Source organism: Mirounga leonina, unplaced genomic scaffold, assembly GCF_011800145.1.
Source record: "Mirounga leonina isolate KUSES-001 unplaced genomic scaffold, KU_Mleo_1.0 Mir_151, whole genome shotgun sequence".
NCBI lineage: Eukaryota > Metazoa > Chordata > Mammalia > Carnivora > Phocidae > Mirounga > Mirounga leonina.
The window spans coordinates 76865682-76880728 of NW_023270377.1; the positions used below are offsets into that span (position 1 = coordinate 76865682).

At 39.7% G+C, this 15047-nt stretch overlaps 1 protein-coding gene across 1 annotated transcript in view; it reads left to right on the top strand.

Moving 5' to 3' along the window:
• Positions 1 to 15047, top strand: part of ARL5A (ADP ribosylation factor like GTPase 5A) — a 28687-nt gene continuing 13640 nt past the window's right edge. Inside the window, exons 1-4 of the mRNA XM_035008032.1 lie at positions 1 to 318; positions 12437 to 12497; positions 12952 to 13099; positions 14854 to 14937. Of these exons, the coding sequence (XP_034863923.1) occupies positions 273 to 318; positions 12437 to 12497; positions 12952 to 13099; positions 14854 to 14937 (339 nt within the window). The 5' untranslated portion in view covers positions 1 to 272. The remainder of the gene's footprint in view (positions 319 to 12436; positions 12498 to 12951; positions 13100 to 14853; positions 14938 to 15047) is intronic.

The following is a 15047-nucleotide window of genomic DNA, read 5'->3' on the forward strand; positions in this document are numbered from 1 at the left end:
GGAGGACGGTGGCCCGCGAGGCTCGTCGCAGACAACGCGGCGGCGATGTCCGCGAGCCAGGCGAGTGCCGCGGCGGCAGCGGCGGGGCCTCGCACGCGGCAGGGCGCCCTGGCCTTCGGCCTCCCTCCGGTTCCCAGGAAGCGAACTGGCGGCCAGCGCGGGAGCAGCAGCAGCAGAGGCGGAGGCTCCGGCGCGTCTCTCGCCTCCCCTTCAGCCTGAGCCGGGGGAGGCCGGGCGGCCCGGGTGGCTGGAGGGGGGTCCGCTGCCCAAGAATGGGAATTCTCTTCACCAGGATATGGAGACTATTCAATCACCAGGGTGAGGGGCGCGGGCCGAGCGCGTACGGGTGGGGGAGAGGGTCAGCCCTGGCTGGCTGGGTGTGTTGGGGGGTGGGGGGGGGTCTCCGAATACTTCCGGATTGTGGGCGGTACGGTCGCGCGGCGTCTCCGCGCTGGGTCGGGGCTGCGTGGGTGCGGGCCCGGGGTCCGTTCAGTTCCCACTCCCGAGTTCGGGAATGGTTTTTTTGTCTTAAGGGACCTTCTTGAAAAATCCATTCTGCAAATGCACCCATTGCTCGGATTTCGATTTGGAGTCGAAAAGGTTTCGTGCCCCACGTCGGACGTCCCCGAGTGGCACGGCCTGGCCTGTCCTATCCTGTAGCCCCTTTTCCTCCAGCAACTGGGTTTGGACACCACGGAGAAATGCTGGCTCTCGAGTGAAGGTTATAGGTCATGACCCGAGCCGCAACACTGAGCGACGGAGGGTTGCAGAATGCGGAAAACAGGAGGAATCGCTCTTGTTGAATACACCTCAGGTTTATGAGCCCTCCCTGCACCTCCATCCCCCACTCTGGGGAAACTAATGCATCCTGATTGGTGATAGACCGCTCTCCTTTCCCCATATTTATATTTGTGTGTAAGGTTAAGCTTAAGATCATATTTGGGTTGATTAAGTAGAGGGTGTTTTGGGGGGGCTGGATTAAAAATGTGTTTCACTGAAAGCATTTGAAAACTTGCCATATGAAACATTTGTTAATATAGGTAACTAGCAAGTTATCTATATTACCATATAGGGATGCTTAAGTTCATCTGAATTCAAACACTGCCTGGAAATGCATATCAGGTTTATTAAAATTTGTTACAAAATGAGTGTCTAAAACCGAGGAAGGAGGATACAACTTTAACAGAAAGACTCCATAGTCATTGAGATACAGTATAGTTAGTGGTGTTCATTTGTTTCTTTTTTAAGTCAAGTTGGGTGATTTATCATTTTTTGCTGTCACTAACTTGGTTTGCTGTTCTCTCTTGGGTAAGCTGGGTGTTGGTGTCACATTCCAAAGTTTTCCAATAAAGACTTAAATGAGTGGTGGCATCTATTATATACAGCGTATCCCCACTTCTCCTTCATGACCCAGCTGCTCCTGTAAGATGATGGGAAGGGAGCAGAACTAAACTTGTGATTGCTTCTGTATCTAAAAAGAAAAAAAAAAAAAAAAAAAAAGATGGTAGTGTAGATCACATGATGCTCTGCGGAAGAGTAGTATTTCAAATGATTTTTCTGATACGGGGATTTTTCATAAAGTGCGGAAAACCAGTTCTAGACTGCACTGTCTCTGGCGAACTTTTCTGTTGGAAGAGAAGTGAGACCCAGTCATTTATTTGGGTCTAGATGTTCTCAATGTAGAACACCAGGGATCCTAACTAAGTGACTGTGGAGCCTACAGATCTTGAAAAGGTAATCTCTAGGTCTCAAGAATGAAAACTTACATTGCTGTAAAATTGGTGGTGTTAGTAGTAGATAGGATCTATTCTAGTTTTAAGCTCCATAATTTTTGTATTATTTTTAGTGAAGCTGGTATTTCAACTCTGCTATGAGATTTATATTGCTTGTTGATTGAGTTCTAGTCTTGCAAGAAAAATGAGGTATCTCCACTTTCTGTTTCAGGTCAATGATAAAATTATTTGTGTCTGTAACTTAAGAGGGAATTAGAGCTTTGCCAACAGCTCCTTGCAGGTAGTAAATAATGAGAGTGCTATTGCATCATTACTACTAAAAATTGCTAATAGGGTGTTCATGTTGCCTGTATTTTGTGGTTATTTTTGACTGGACACCTATTTCAGTTTTGGGAAATTAATAGTAAGAGGAACTAATGGAGTTAAGTTTTAGAAATTTACAGGTCAAAATATTGTGAAAATGTGCATAAACTATCCTGCTAGATGATGTGGTTGTCATCAGTAGGGTCACTTTTCAAAATATTCACTATTAAATCTAGTGTCAGATACTTGGTGGTCTTTTGGTTCTTTTAAATTGGAAATACAAGTATCTTATATATATTTTATATATGTCAGATATATCTTGGGTGCTTTATTTTCCCTTCAGAAGATATATAACACAATCCTATGTCCTTTTCACATAAACTCTTGGAAGGAAGAATTTAGGGGATTGCAGAATTGGCCATCCTGGTGAAACTTAAACCATACCATATCTCTTTTATCTGAAACACCCTTAGAATAATTTCAGTTTAAGCATAGCTTGGTCGAGTGCGGTGCAAGCTAATTGCATACTGCTCAAACTTGAAAAACCAGAGGTTGCCTTTAGGTGATACTTGAATTCAGTAGATTATAAACTTTGTTCTAGATGCTGTTGTATACATTATTTAAAGAAAAAAAAATGTTTCAACAGTTCTTAGTAGCTATTCTTGCCCTCTCAAAAGAGGAAAATGAGGTTCCAGTGGAGTGATTTTCCTAGGCCATGTGACTAGTAAATGCCAAATTAAAACACTGAAGAAATATGTTGCAGATATTGGTCTTATTAAAGAAGAGACTGGTGGGGCGTCTGGGTGGCTCGGTTGATTAAGCGTCCGATTCTTGATTTCAGCTCAGTTCATGATCTCAGGGTTGTGAGATGAAGCCCAGTGTAGGGCTCTGTGCCAGCTCTGTGCTGGACGTAGAGCCTGCCTAAGAGTGAGTCTCTCTCCCTCTGCCTCCTCCCCCGAAAAAAAAAAAAATACATAAAATAAAGAAGAGATTGACATAATTTTTTTCTTTGATTTTTACCCCCCCGTGGTTTCTCAGTTACTAAACTATAAGTCCTTATTACATTAGGACTTTGAAGAGTTGCCACTTGTGTCTTTTATTTTATTTATTTATTTTAAAGATTTTATTTATTTATTTGACAGAGCACAAGTAGGCAGAGCAGTAGGCAGAGGGAGAGGGAGAAGCAGGCTCCCCGCCGAGCAGGGAGCCTGATGTGGGGCTTGATCCTAGGACCCTGAGATCACCACTTGAGCCGAAGACAGACGCTTAACCGACTGAGCCACCCAGGCACCCCACCACTCATGTCTTTTAATATAGAAGGGCTGTGATCAGCAGTTTATTAAATATTTTTGAGCACCTCTTTGTGCCAGGAATTGTAGGTGGTGAGGATAAAGCAGGGAACAAAATACACAAATCGTCCCTGCCTTTATGGAGTGTTCATTCTAGTGTGGGGAGACAGAAAATAAGCTAACTCCATCTCTATAGAAAATAACAGCAGTTAACATTTGCTGACTTATGCAAGGTTAGGGTCTAAGTGTTTTACACAGTTTAGTTGATGTAGTCTTCACAACAACCCTATGAGGAAGATTTCTCCCCATTTTACAGGGACAAAGAAACATTAGGTAACTTGTTTAAGGCTCTGCAGTTAACAGATAGACCTGGGATTTTAACCAAGATCATCTAGTGCCATGGTTAATGTTCTTCAGAAACAAACAAACAAACAAAAACTGTCTTTGTATAAGAAGGATTCACGTTAGCTCAACTTAGGTAAACTATGAATAAGTTGTGAAATTTCCTTATTGATAAGCCTGTATTGTTCTTCTGATTGGTTTTTAGGAAAAGAGTAAGTTAAGAATGAATGTTTGAAGCTGCCTGGTGCTGGGAAAGCCACCTCTGCTGCTGATTTTTGTGTTTTTTTTTTAAGATTTTATTTATTTATTTGACAGAGAGAGACAGCCAGCGAGAGCAGGAACACAAGCAGGGGAGTGGGAGAGGGAGAAGCAGGCTTCCCGTGGAGCAGGGAGCCCGATGCGGGGCTTGATCCCAGGACCCTGGGACCATGACCTGAGCCGAAGGCAGACGCTTAACGACTGAGCCACCCAGGCACCCCTGCTGCTGTTTTTTATTGTATGAGAGTTCAGATACGTAGAAGAGTACATACTGAAGCTCAGTAGCCAAAGGGTTGGACTATGACGATAAAATTTAGCTCCAAAATCATCCTTCTTGCAAGCTCTGTGGATATGGAACTGGATCCTTTAAATATTTTTCTGTTGCCAGCTGGCACAGTATTGAGCTTTATCAGTAGACAGCATTGGAGGGACATTGCAGGAGGAAAGTTTCTCTTCCTGGGTACAGTGTGCTTTCAGCAGGTTCTGCCCTGCTTTAAGAGTGTGAACACCTTCTCTAGTGGCTGGCTCCTGCACTGAATAGTGGTTAGCAGCTGCCCGCAATTTCTAGCACCCACTTCAGTTGATTTCAGCGTGGAGGCCCTCCGGCAAAATACCTCTCAATGACGTTTTCCCCAATACCCTAGAGGGAGAATTTGCAGCTAGATCCACTGGCCAAGTCCCCACAGCTACTTCTTGCGCCATTCAGTGAGCCACAACCAGGCCCCAGCAAGGTCCGCATCTCAGTCCTGGGAGGTGGGAAGAAGCTCTAGCTCAACCCCTAATTGTAGTGGATTCTCCTTACATTTGTCAGTCCCATACTCTTTAGAGTTATTTTTTTTAGCCAATCCCTCATTACTTTGATCCTCTTTAATAGTTATTTTCTTTATATTAAACTTTGCAGATTCAGATTATTGGGTGGTTTCTCTTTCCTGATTGCATCTCTAATTTTGTCGTGTCATTGCTTTTCATTCAGCAACCTCTTAGTGCAAAAGAGAAGTTGTTTTTTTCCTGAAACTTCACTACCATTGTTATGAATAGCAAGTTAGTTTTCAAACTTTTTTGTTGATGATACTTTTAGATTTTGAAAATGGAATTTTTAATACAAAGTGACTCGATCAGATATTGCCTTTCCAATCTTTATATCTTCCAGATCTGATTTATTTCTTCATACTCTATTAAGCACATGTTTTATTCCAAGCTCTGTGCTAGGGACTGGGAGAATGATAGAGAACATGACAAATGGATTTTTTGCTCTATGTAAGATAAAATTAGGGTTTCATATAGTTTGGATATGAGGTGAGGATGAAGAATCAGGATGACTCTCAATTTATCTGCCTTAGTATTTGTGGTTTTTTACTTTGGTGTGATTCACAGAGATAAAAGTCCTCCAGGATGACAGTGACATCTTTTCTTTTAATTTACTGACTGGTAGTTGGAGGAATATATGTATTGACTTTTAGAACCTGGCAATGAATGGAACTGGTAGGCTGCCTGGATGAGTCGAAAAGAAATGAAGCGGGGAAACAAGGAACATTTTCATGACAAAACAGTAAAGTATTGATTGGGAAACTGAAGCCTAAATGATAATTCAGAATTCTTTCCAAGCATTGTAACAGTGGGTAGTTGTTTGGGCTTCTCTGAATATAATTGTAAGAATGCGGTGGCATAGATACTCTAAAAGAAAAATCATACTAAACACTAAACCTGTAATGAATCACATGCATCAAAGAATTGGAATAGCTAAAAGTTTTATTACATTTGCCCGTAATAACATTATCTCTTAGTATGCATGTTATATTTTAGGTTATGTGGAGTATTTGTTTTGAAGTGCCTTATAATACTTTTTGGCTACAAATTTAGGTTTTGTATAGAATTCTGTTCCATCTTGGTAATGGGAGGAATAGGCTGGGGTGGTGAAGGAGCCTAAGGACTTCCAAAGGAAGTTGATACAGTGTTAGAAAGTCTGAAAAATCTAACCCTGTTTTTGGTAGTAAACTGGCTTTTTACCATGAGGTTGGCACCTTTATCTTTGAGCCTATTACACACCGTAACTGACTGAGCCACCCAGGCTCCCCTCTTTCTTTTCGGTTAAAAATACTTTAACCTCGTATGTTCAATTTATATTAGTTTGCATTCCTTTGATGGACTTTAGAAATCTATTTCTGTCTTAAGAGTTTGGTGAAATGTTTGCATATTTATGCATTTTTGGTGACAAAAGAATTTAATGAGTTTGTAAAATGAAATAGAAGGGGGAGGTTTCCAGTTTGGAGAATGGTATGACCTACTTTATTACTTCCCCTATCACCATCTTTGATGCTCTTTTTTCCTGTTTTCCAACATGCCAGACAATTCTCATCTTGTACCATCCACCATACCTTCTCTCCCCAGTGTGCTTTCTTAATTTCTAGGACTACTGAAGAAAGACTTTTAGTAACAGTTTAAATCTTTATCCCTCACAGGTTATGTTATCTAATTTCAGCTTATTGATTCTCTAGTTCATCCTATACAGTGGCTGTATAGGATGTATCCTCAGCAGGCAACTAACTTGTGTTAGGAGAAGATAGAATCCTCTGGTATGAGCCTCTTCTGCCATGTGCTTTTTTCCTCAGGCTAAATCTGTGTTATTGCATAGTGGTTGTGTTCACAGCCGTTTTATCTTGCTTATCATATCTTATGGTCAGTTATGATAAAGAATCTTTCTGGGGATGCCTGGGTCGCTCAGTCAGTTAAGCGTCTGCCTTCTGCTCAGGTCATGATCTCAGGGTCCTGGGATCGAGTCCCGCATGGGGCTCTGTGCTCAATGAGGAGTCTGCTGCTCCCTCTCCCTCTGCCCCTCCCTCCCTCTGCCCCTCACACATGTGCACTCTCTCTCTCCCTCTCTCTCAAATAAATAAATAAAATAAAATTTAAAAATCTTTCTGTAGAATTTTTTTGTCTAGTTAGTCCTTCCTTATACAAGTGGTAGAAAAGTACTATATCTGGAATCAGGAAATAAGTCCTATGGTGTATGGCTAAAATAAGGAGACTGCTTTAAAAAACAAAGCCAGGTAAGTTTTCACTCTAAGAACTATCATTTTAGAAGGCCAGAGAGTTTTTCCACTGCTATGTCTGCTATTACTCAAAATACATATTGAAACTCCTTTTAGAATTTCCTTCGAGACAAATCTTTAAATCATTATCATTTAGGGATCATACCTCATTTAACAGCAAAAAGATAGCACTCATTTTAGCTATCTTTTACTTCGTTATGGCTGAGATAATATCAAGTGGCTCTTGTCTCCCTTTAAAATCAAAATGATCTTCAGCAGTTAAAGGGTTCTGCCACCATTGGGAATGCTCCAAAACAGTGTACCTCAGGCTCTGAAAGCAGTTACAAAAGAAGAGTAGCAGAATACTTCGAAAAATGGTCGCATGGTTAGAATAAAAGTTGAACCTCTTTAAGTGATTAAGGACTTTGTAAGAGACAATGCTTTTGTTTGTATTTGGGGTCTCTGTGTTAATTTGTACACACACACTTTTAGTCATTCTTTATAGTTATTTATCATAGATTCTTGCCTATATTTGTATCATTTGTTTTTGCTCCTATTAATTTTGTACTGTTTTTAGAAAGGTATTTTTTTTTTTAAGATTTTATTTATTTGTTTGTCAGAGAGAGAGAGCACAAGTAGGGGGGGCGGCAGGCAGAGGGAGAAGCGGGGCTTGATCCCAGGACTCTGGGATCACGACCTGAGCTGAAGGCAGAAGCTTAACCGACTGAGCCACCCAGGCGTCCCTAGAATGGTATTTCTCACATTGGTCAGAGTAATTGTATTTTCTTTCTGAGTGTTGGCAAGTCTGTCTAAATTTAGTCCTATAGCTAATACAATACAAAGGGGTTACAAAATGGTATTCCTGAAACTAAAAATAGCTGACATTTTGAGAATGATATATTTTTTAAAGATTTATTTATTTGAGAGAGAGAGAGAGCACGGCAGAGGGGCAGAGGGAGAGAATCCCAAACAGACTCCCACTGAGTGCCCCTGAGTGATATTATCAAAAATTAGTATTCAAGTAGGAAGCAAAAAACTTTTATCCAAGTCAGAGATAAGGGTATAGCATGATGTGAATTCTGCCTAATTAAAATGTCTATAGGTGCTTGTATTAATAGAATTGAAGAAGAGATATGCCATCAAAAGAAGAATGCTTAACGTGGGGACATAGAAAAATAGAGTTAAAGAGGCAAAACTGCCATGCCATTGGAAAACTGCAGGTGCGGGGCACCTGGGTGGCTCTATCTGTTAAGCATCCAGCTCTTGATTTCAGCACAGGTCATGATTTCAGGGTTGTGAGAACGTGAGATCGAGCTCTGCATTGGGCTTTGTGTTCAGCAGGGACTCTGCTTGAGGATTCTTTCTCTCCCTCTCCCTCTGCCCCCACCCCCCTGTGCACTTGCTTGCTTGCTCGCTCTGTCTAAAATAAATAAATCTTAAAAAAAAAAAAAAGCAAAACTTTCCAGGTGAAAAGATGCCTTGCTTAAAGAATTCAATAGTCTGGCCCTAATGCAGGTATGGCCCTAATGTGAAGATGGACTTATCCAGTCACTACAGCCTATAAAATAACTGCCTTTGATGGGATTCTGTGTTCTCCAAGTAAACCAATTTTAATTCAGCCACCCTATTACTCTTCCTTAGACTGCAGTCAGGTAGTTGTGAACATTTGGTCTCATTGTATGTTACTCATTTTGGCATTCTTGTTTACATATTAGTCACTTCCGTGAATTGCCTTCTGTGAGTCCTGTCTACTCTGAGTAGCAGGATTGAGTTTGTGGACCTAGGAGATGAAGGGCCATACACTAGGCAAATTCACCAGAGAAATGTCACCCAGTGAGGCCTTTTGGTGGTCATTCAACTGAACTTACCTTAGCATGCCCTCTATATGTTATTAACCCTTTATTTAAAATAAGTATCATCTTTGTATTTGATCATTTTCTCAGTTCCTTTACCCTAGTCATCCCTAAAGATTAAAGAGTGGGCCCTGCATCTTTAAAATTATTTTTAAGAACCTATATGGGGAAAATGTGGTCATGTCTCTTTAGAACCCTAGTGGTTCTAAGCTGCTTGCCCTTTCTTCAAAGAGATGAGTGATTGGATAAAATGGATTGTATTAAAATTTTCTATTTACTTGATCTTCCTATTTTGTATAATAGGTATTCCCCTCCAGGGTAAATGACAACTATTTGGAAAACCTCTACCATCCGATTGAAAAGGCTTTTCTTAAAGATATCCTTACTGTGTGACGTGTTATAATCCTCAGTTTATTTATTATTTATATTTATAATCCTCGTTATTTATAGGGTAAATATGAATTAATTCAACATTTATTGAGTACCTTGTGCCAGGAAAAGTTGTAGTTACTGGGATTATGAAGATGATTAGCATGTGATCTATACACTGGAAGGGTGCCTCATTAAGCTTTGAAGATTAGTGTATGTGTAAATAATTATGATAAGTGCTATGTTAGAGGTATTGTGGAAAAGCATGAGAAAGTGATTTTGGGGGGAAAACTAAATTTAAAAGATAGTAGAAATTCCCTAAATGGAGAATTGGAGAAGATAATTCCAGCTCAAGGAAACACTGAGTAGAGGTAGAAAAATGTTTGCTGTGAAGATATGTGGCTCATGGGCACCTGGGTGGCTCATTTGGTTAAGCGACTGCCTTCGGCTCAGGTCATGATCCCAGGGTCCTGGGATCGAGTCCCACATCGGGCTCCCGGCTCAGCGGGGAGCCTGCTTCTCCCTCTGACCCTCTCCTCTCTCATGCTGTTTCTCTCTCGCTCACTCTCTAATAAATAAATAAATAAAATCTTAAAAAAAAAAAAAAAGATGTGGCTCATGTGGGGAGAATGGCTTGAATTTCAGCTTAGACACCTGCTGGTAGTGGTGAGAGATAAAGCTGAAGCCTGGTCAGTTATGGCTGTCTTTATTTACTAGGCTGAAAACCTGTGTCTTGTCTTCCTGTCAAAATGGAGAACTGTCGGGGCGCCTGGGTGGCTCAGTCGGTTAAGCGACTGCCTTCAGCTCAGGTCATGATCCCAGGGTCCTGGGATCGAGTCCCGCATCGGGCTCCCTGCTCTGCAGGAAGCCTGCTTCTCTCTCTCCCACTCCCCCTGCTTGTGTTCCCTCTCGCTGTGTCTCTCTCTGTCAAATAAATAAATAAAATCTTAAAAAAAAAAAAAAAGGAGAACTGTCATTTATTTTTTATTTATTTTTTTTTTTAGAGAGAAGAAGAGAGGGCATGCCCAAGTTTGGGGGGGGAGTGGTGGCAGAGGGAGAGAGAGAATCTTAAGCATGAAACAGGCTCCACATGGGGCTCAGTCTCACGACCCTGAGATCATGACCTGAGCTGAAATCAAGAGTCAGGCACTTCAACTGACTGAGCCACCCAGGCATCCCCGCAGAGCCATCATTTAACTAAGAGTGGTGTTAACCAGCTTTGTAGTGTAGAACAATTACTGTAGAAACAGTAGAAAGGTGGATTGGAGACAGTCCACCTAGGGAAGGTTTTATAGTAAGAAATGAGAAGGACTACAACTAGGACGTCAGAAGGAGGCAGGTTCGGGATATATTTTTGAGGGGGAATACATAGAACTTGGTGACAAATTAGATGTTGGGGTTGAGGGAAAAACTGAATAAATTCCAGGGGCATCTGAATTTGTGGTAATGTCATTAAGCAAGTTAGGTATGATAGATTTAGAAAAAGATTTGAATGTTGGGTTTTGGATATGTTGAGTGGCAATGTGTCTGTCCACTAGATAGATTGGAGTTTAGGAGAGATTTGGGAACATGGATTAGGAGCTCTCTCTCTTGGTGGTTGGCACTACTCATGTGCTATCTTAATCATTGTACAACCCTGAAAGATAGGTATTGTTGTCCCTCCCTGTTTTATAGTGAGGAAACTTAGGGTTAGAGAATAAGTTATCTGCCCAAGGTCACATAATTATAGATATTTTTCCATAGTGCTTGTGTTATCTACTGCTGTGTAACAAACCACCTAAATGTTGTGACTTAAAGCAATAATTTTTAATTATTTCTCATGGTTCTGTGATTTGACTGAGCTCAGCTAGGAAGTTCTAGCTTGGGATTCTCATTTGGTTGCAGTTGGCAGCTAGAACTAGTCATCTATAGCTTGACCTGGCTGCATATCCAAGATGGCTGCTTTATTTGTGTGTCTGGTGTCTCAGCTGGGATGGCTGGAAAAGCTAGGGGCAACCATGGGGTGATCTCTCCCCACAAGGTCAGACCACACGATTAGTCTAGGCTTTCTCACTCATCTATATAATGGTTTTAGGATAGTAGGACTTGTTACATGGTGTCTGGTTTACTCCAAGGAGAATTGTCCAAAAGAGCCAGGCAGCAGCTGCAAGGTTTGTAATGATCTAGGCTTGGAAGTCATGCAGCATCACTTCAGTTATATTCTGTTGGTTAAAAGTGAGTCATAGATAGGGGGGTGGGGGAATGGGTTAGCCTGGTGATGAGTGTTTAAGAGGGTACGTACTGAATGGAGCACTGAGTGTTCTATGCAAACAATGAATCATGGAATACTACATCAAAAACTAATGATGTAATGTATGGTGATTAACATATAATAAAAAAAGAACAATTAATATATCCACAAAAAAAAAAGGGAATCATAGGACCCCTGAGGTTCACAGGGGTCAGGAGCAAGGGAAGACTATAGGGGGACATGTGTATCCAGAGGCCATCTTTGGAAATGAGCTTCTTCCACACACTGCTATCTTTGGAATCGTTTTTGGACAGCATAGAAATAGATGGGTCCTAAGAATGCCTTGATAAAATGTGAAGAGAATGCAAGAAGACAGCTCTGGGAAACATGTTTTTGAAGGAAGACCCAAGGAAGAGGAGTCAGTGGGGAAAAAAATATCAAGAGATGGAGGAAGAGAACTTAGAGAAAGTGGTGCCATAGAGGCCAAGGTGGGGGCGGTGGGTCACTGCCACCATAACCATACATCCTTAGATTTGGTTGTTATGTTAGAACAGCTGTATTAAATGTACTCAGATAGTTTCGATCACCTATGATGGGACCTGGCCTTCTGCTACCAGATTTAAAGGCTGACCTTTTTTTCCTTCTCATTTATTCCACTTTATCCAGTTGATGCCTAAATTTCATGGTTAGAACTTAAATGGCCTAGTCTAGTGTGAAACATTTACACTTTAAGTCATTTTTAAATTGTGGTTACATTTGGGATACTTTAGTGAGAGTAGACTTCCATAGACTAGAAAGAATATAGTGTTTCTGACTTCCTAAAAAGGTAAGAGTTCTCTGTGTAGAATGAGAGGGTGGGAAGGTGAAATTAATGGCACACTTCTGCTGGTCTTGCTAGGATATTCTTTCGAGTTCCAAAAAAGTAAAAAGTGCCATGCACTGAACTATAACATAGCTGGAAAGAATGGATAAAATAGAAAATTTAGAAATTTTTGTTTTTAATTAAATGCTGGTGTTTTTTTTATTTCAGAGCACAAAGTTATCATTGTTGGGCTGGATAATGCAGGGAAAACTACCATCCTTTACCAGTTGTAAGTATTAACTACTTTAAATTTTTTTTTAATTGTTCACAGTTATTTTTTCTGCCTGGGTGATACTTGATTAACAAAAGCAATAAAAAAATTATATGGAACCTAAATTATTCTGTAAGAAGACAGGTTGACTATAAACCAGGAGCCAGATTTAAGCAACTGTTTCAAGAGAACTAGGAATTTATATGACATAGAGCATGCTCACTTTTTTTTGCTTGTAGAAAGTAGAGAAATACTGTTTATTTGGTTCTGGGAATGAATCTAGAGTATTTAAGATAGTTCACTACCTAGTCCCAGCTCTCTTTAAACCCTTAACTCACTCTTGCGAGCTAGCAGAAAGGGCCATTTGGGTATGAATATAAAAACTCATGCTGATTTATCCCTTAATTGAAAAATGCTCAAACAATCTTGCTTCCTTGCTAATTGTAATATATTTGAACTTTTTCCCCCCCAGTTCTATGAATGAAGTTGTACATACATCACCTACAATAGGAAGTAATGTAGAAGAAATCGTGATTAATAATACACGTTTTCTAATGTGGGATATTGGTGGCCAAGAATCTCTTCGTTCTTCTTGGAACACTTACTATACTAACACAGAGGTAATGTTTCTTAATATACTAAAACTTCTATGAATAGAATGCTTGGGAAACATCTTCTCGATGTGAACTCTTATAGTTAATCTTTTTGAAATAGCCCAGTATGTTAATAAAAGTAGAGTTTAAACATAGTGGAATCTTTGATTCCCTCTTTCGGTGTCATTGTGTAACTACTGTCATTGAACCTCTGTAGGGGGAATTGGAATGAGGGAGTAATTGATTAGTCTGATTATGTATTGATCCCACAACTTGTCTTAAGTAGTTGTTTTTATAGTGAGTTCCATCTCATCGTTTGTCATTTCATTTCTCTCTTACTATTTATTTTTGTAGGCATAGAGAAAATCCTAGTTAAATGAGAGGGTCCTGGAGGATTGAATCCTGGCCAAACTTTTACTATGTATGTTCTTTAATGCAGCACAATTGCACATAAAAGAATTCTTTTTCTTCTTGGTTATAAAGCAATTTAGATATAATCATATGTTTTTATTTACATGTTATTTCCCAAGAGGAAATTTCAGACCTATGACGTTTGAGAGCTTCATTGTACCGATTTTATAAATTGAAAGGCTGTGACAGTCATTTTTGTAGTGGTGATTATAAGGTAATAAAACTCCAAATGTATATAAAGATGAATATTATGTTATTAAGACACTATTAAGTGTCTCTAATGAGTTGATCCCCTAAAACTTCGCTAAGCATTTGATCATGTTTTTTGGAAAAGGGAAGGTGTATATGGCTAGTACGTCTATGTATAATGCTGGAGGTATCAAACTTATGACAACATCTTAAAAATTAACAGTTTTATTAAAATGCCTTGGAATAGAACCGGTCTTATAGTAATAAAGCCACATATCAGTAAGTATCAAGTGAGAGTAGAGGTAAAGTAGCAGTTCTCAGCCATCTGCCGTATTATTAATGAAATCTGAAAAATAGAAAAGACCCTGCAAATTACCAGTGGTTTATCTGGAAATGAAAAGCTACATCTAAAAAATAAATAGTGCATGTTAATTATAAGCAGTCAAAGTTAGCCTGATGGCATTACCTGTGCCACGTAAAGTGACCATTTCTGCTCCTGTTTCCCTAGTGGTTTTTGGTGCTCGTAGAGGTGAGGAAGAGGTGCAGTGGAGCTCAGTACTGCACCGCTCCTTTACGAGTCTCATTGCATCTTCTGACGCTAGTCTCATCATCAGTTCAGGAAAGAGTTGTGCTTGCAGACAGCGGGTACCATTTACATAAAGAAGAGAGCATGGTTTTAGATACGGATTTATTTTTTCAATTTGTTGATTTTTAAAAATTGATTTAGCTGTCACATTACTCCCATTATCATGCCCTTTTAGAGTTTCAAATTGATATTAATAAATAATATCTGTAGAAATATCTAAAATTTAGGATCATAATGTATTTTTTTGATACTGATTTGGGTGCACATAGATGGGTATCGTCTCATTACCATTCAAGATATTAATTTAGAAAACAAACATGTTACATATTGGTTAGAATATTAATATCCTAGTAGAGTGTTAGCATCATATTCTTTTTTCTTATTTTCTCTTAAAAATTAGCAAACAATATTTGAATTAGAAATGGATCAAACCTTTAGGCTTCACAATGTTTAGTAAGTATCTTTGGTTTTCCAATAATGCCATATCATGAGGTTCTAAATTCTTGATATTTGTGGTCTATAAATCAAGTAAGTACTCTATAAATTTTATAAATATCAAATTGTATAATCACTAATTTTTTTGGAATTATTTTAGTTTGTAATAGTTGTTGTGGACAGTACAGACAGAGAAAGGATTTCTGTAACTAGAGAAGAACTCTATAAAATGCTAGCCCATGAGGTAAGTAAGATTCCGGCTTACGTGTGTGTGCATGTGTGTGTATGTGTGGTGTTGGGGGGAGGTTTTCTTTCTTTCTTTCTTTCTTTCTTTCTTTCTTTCTTTCTTTCTTT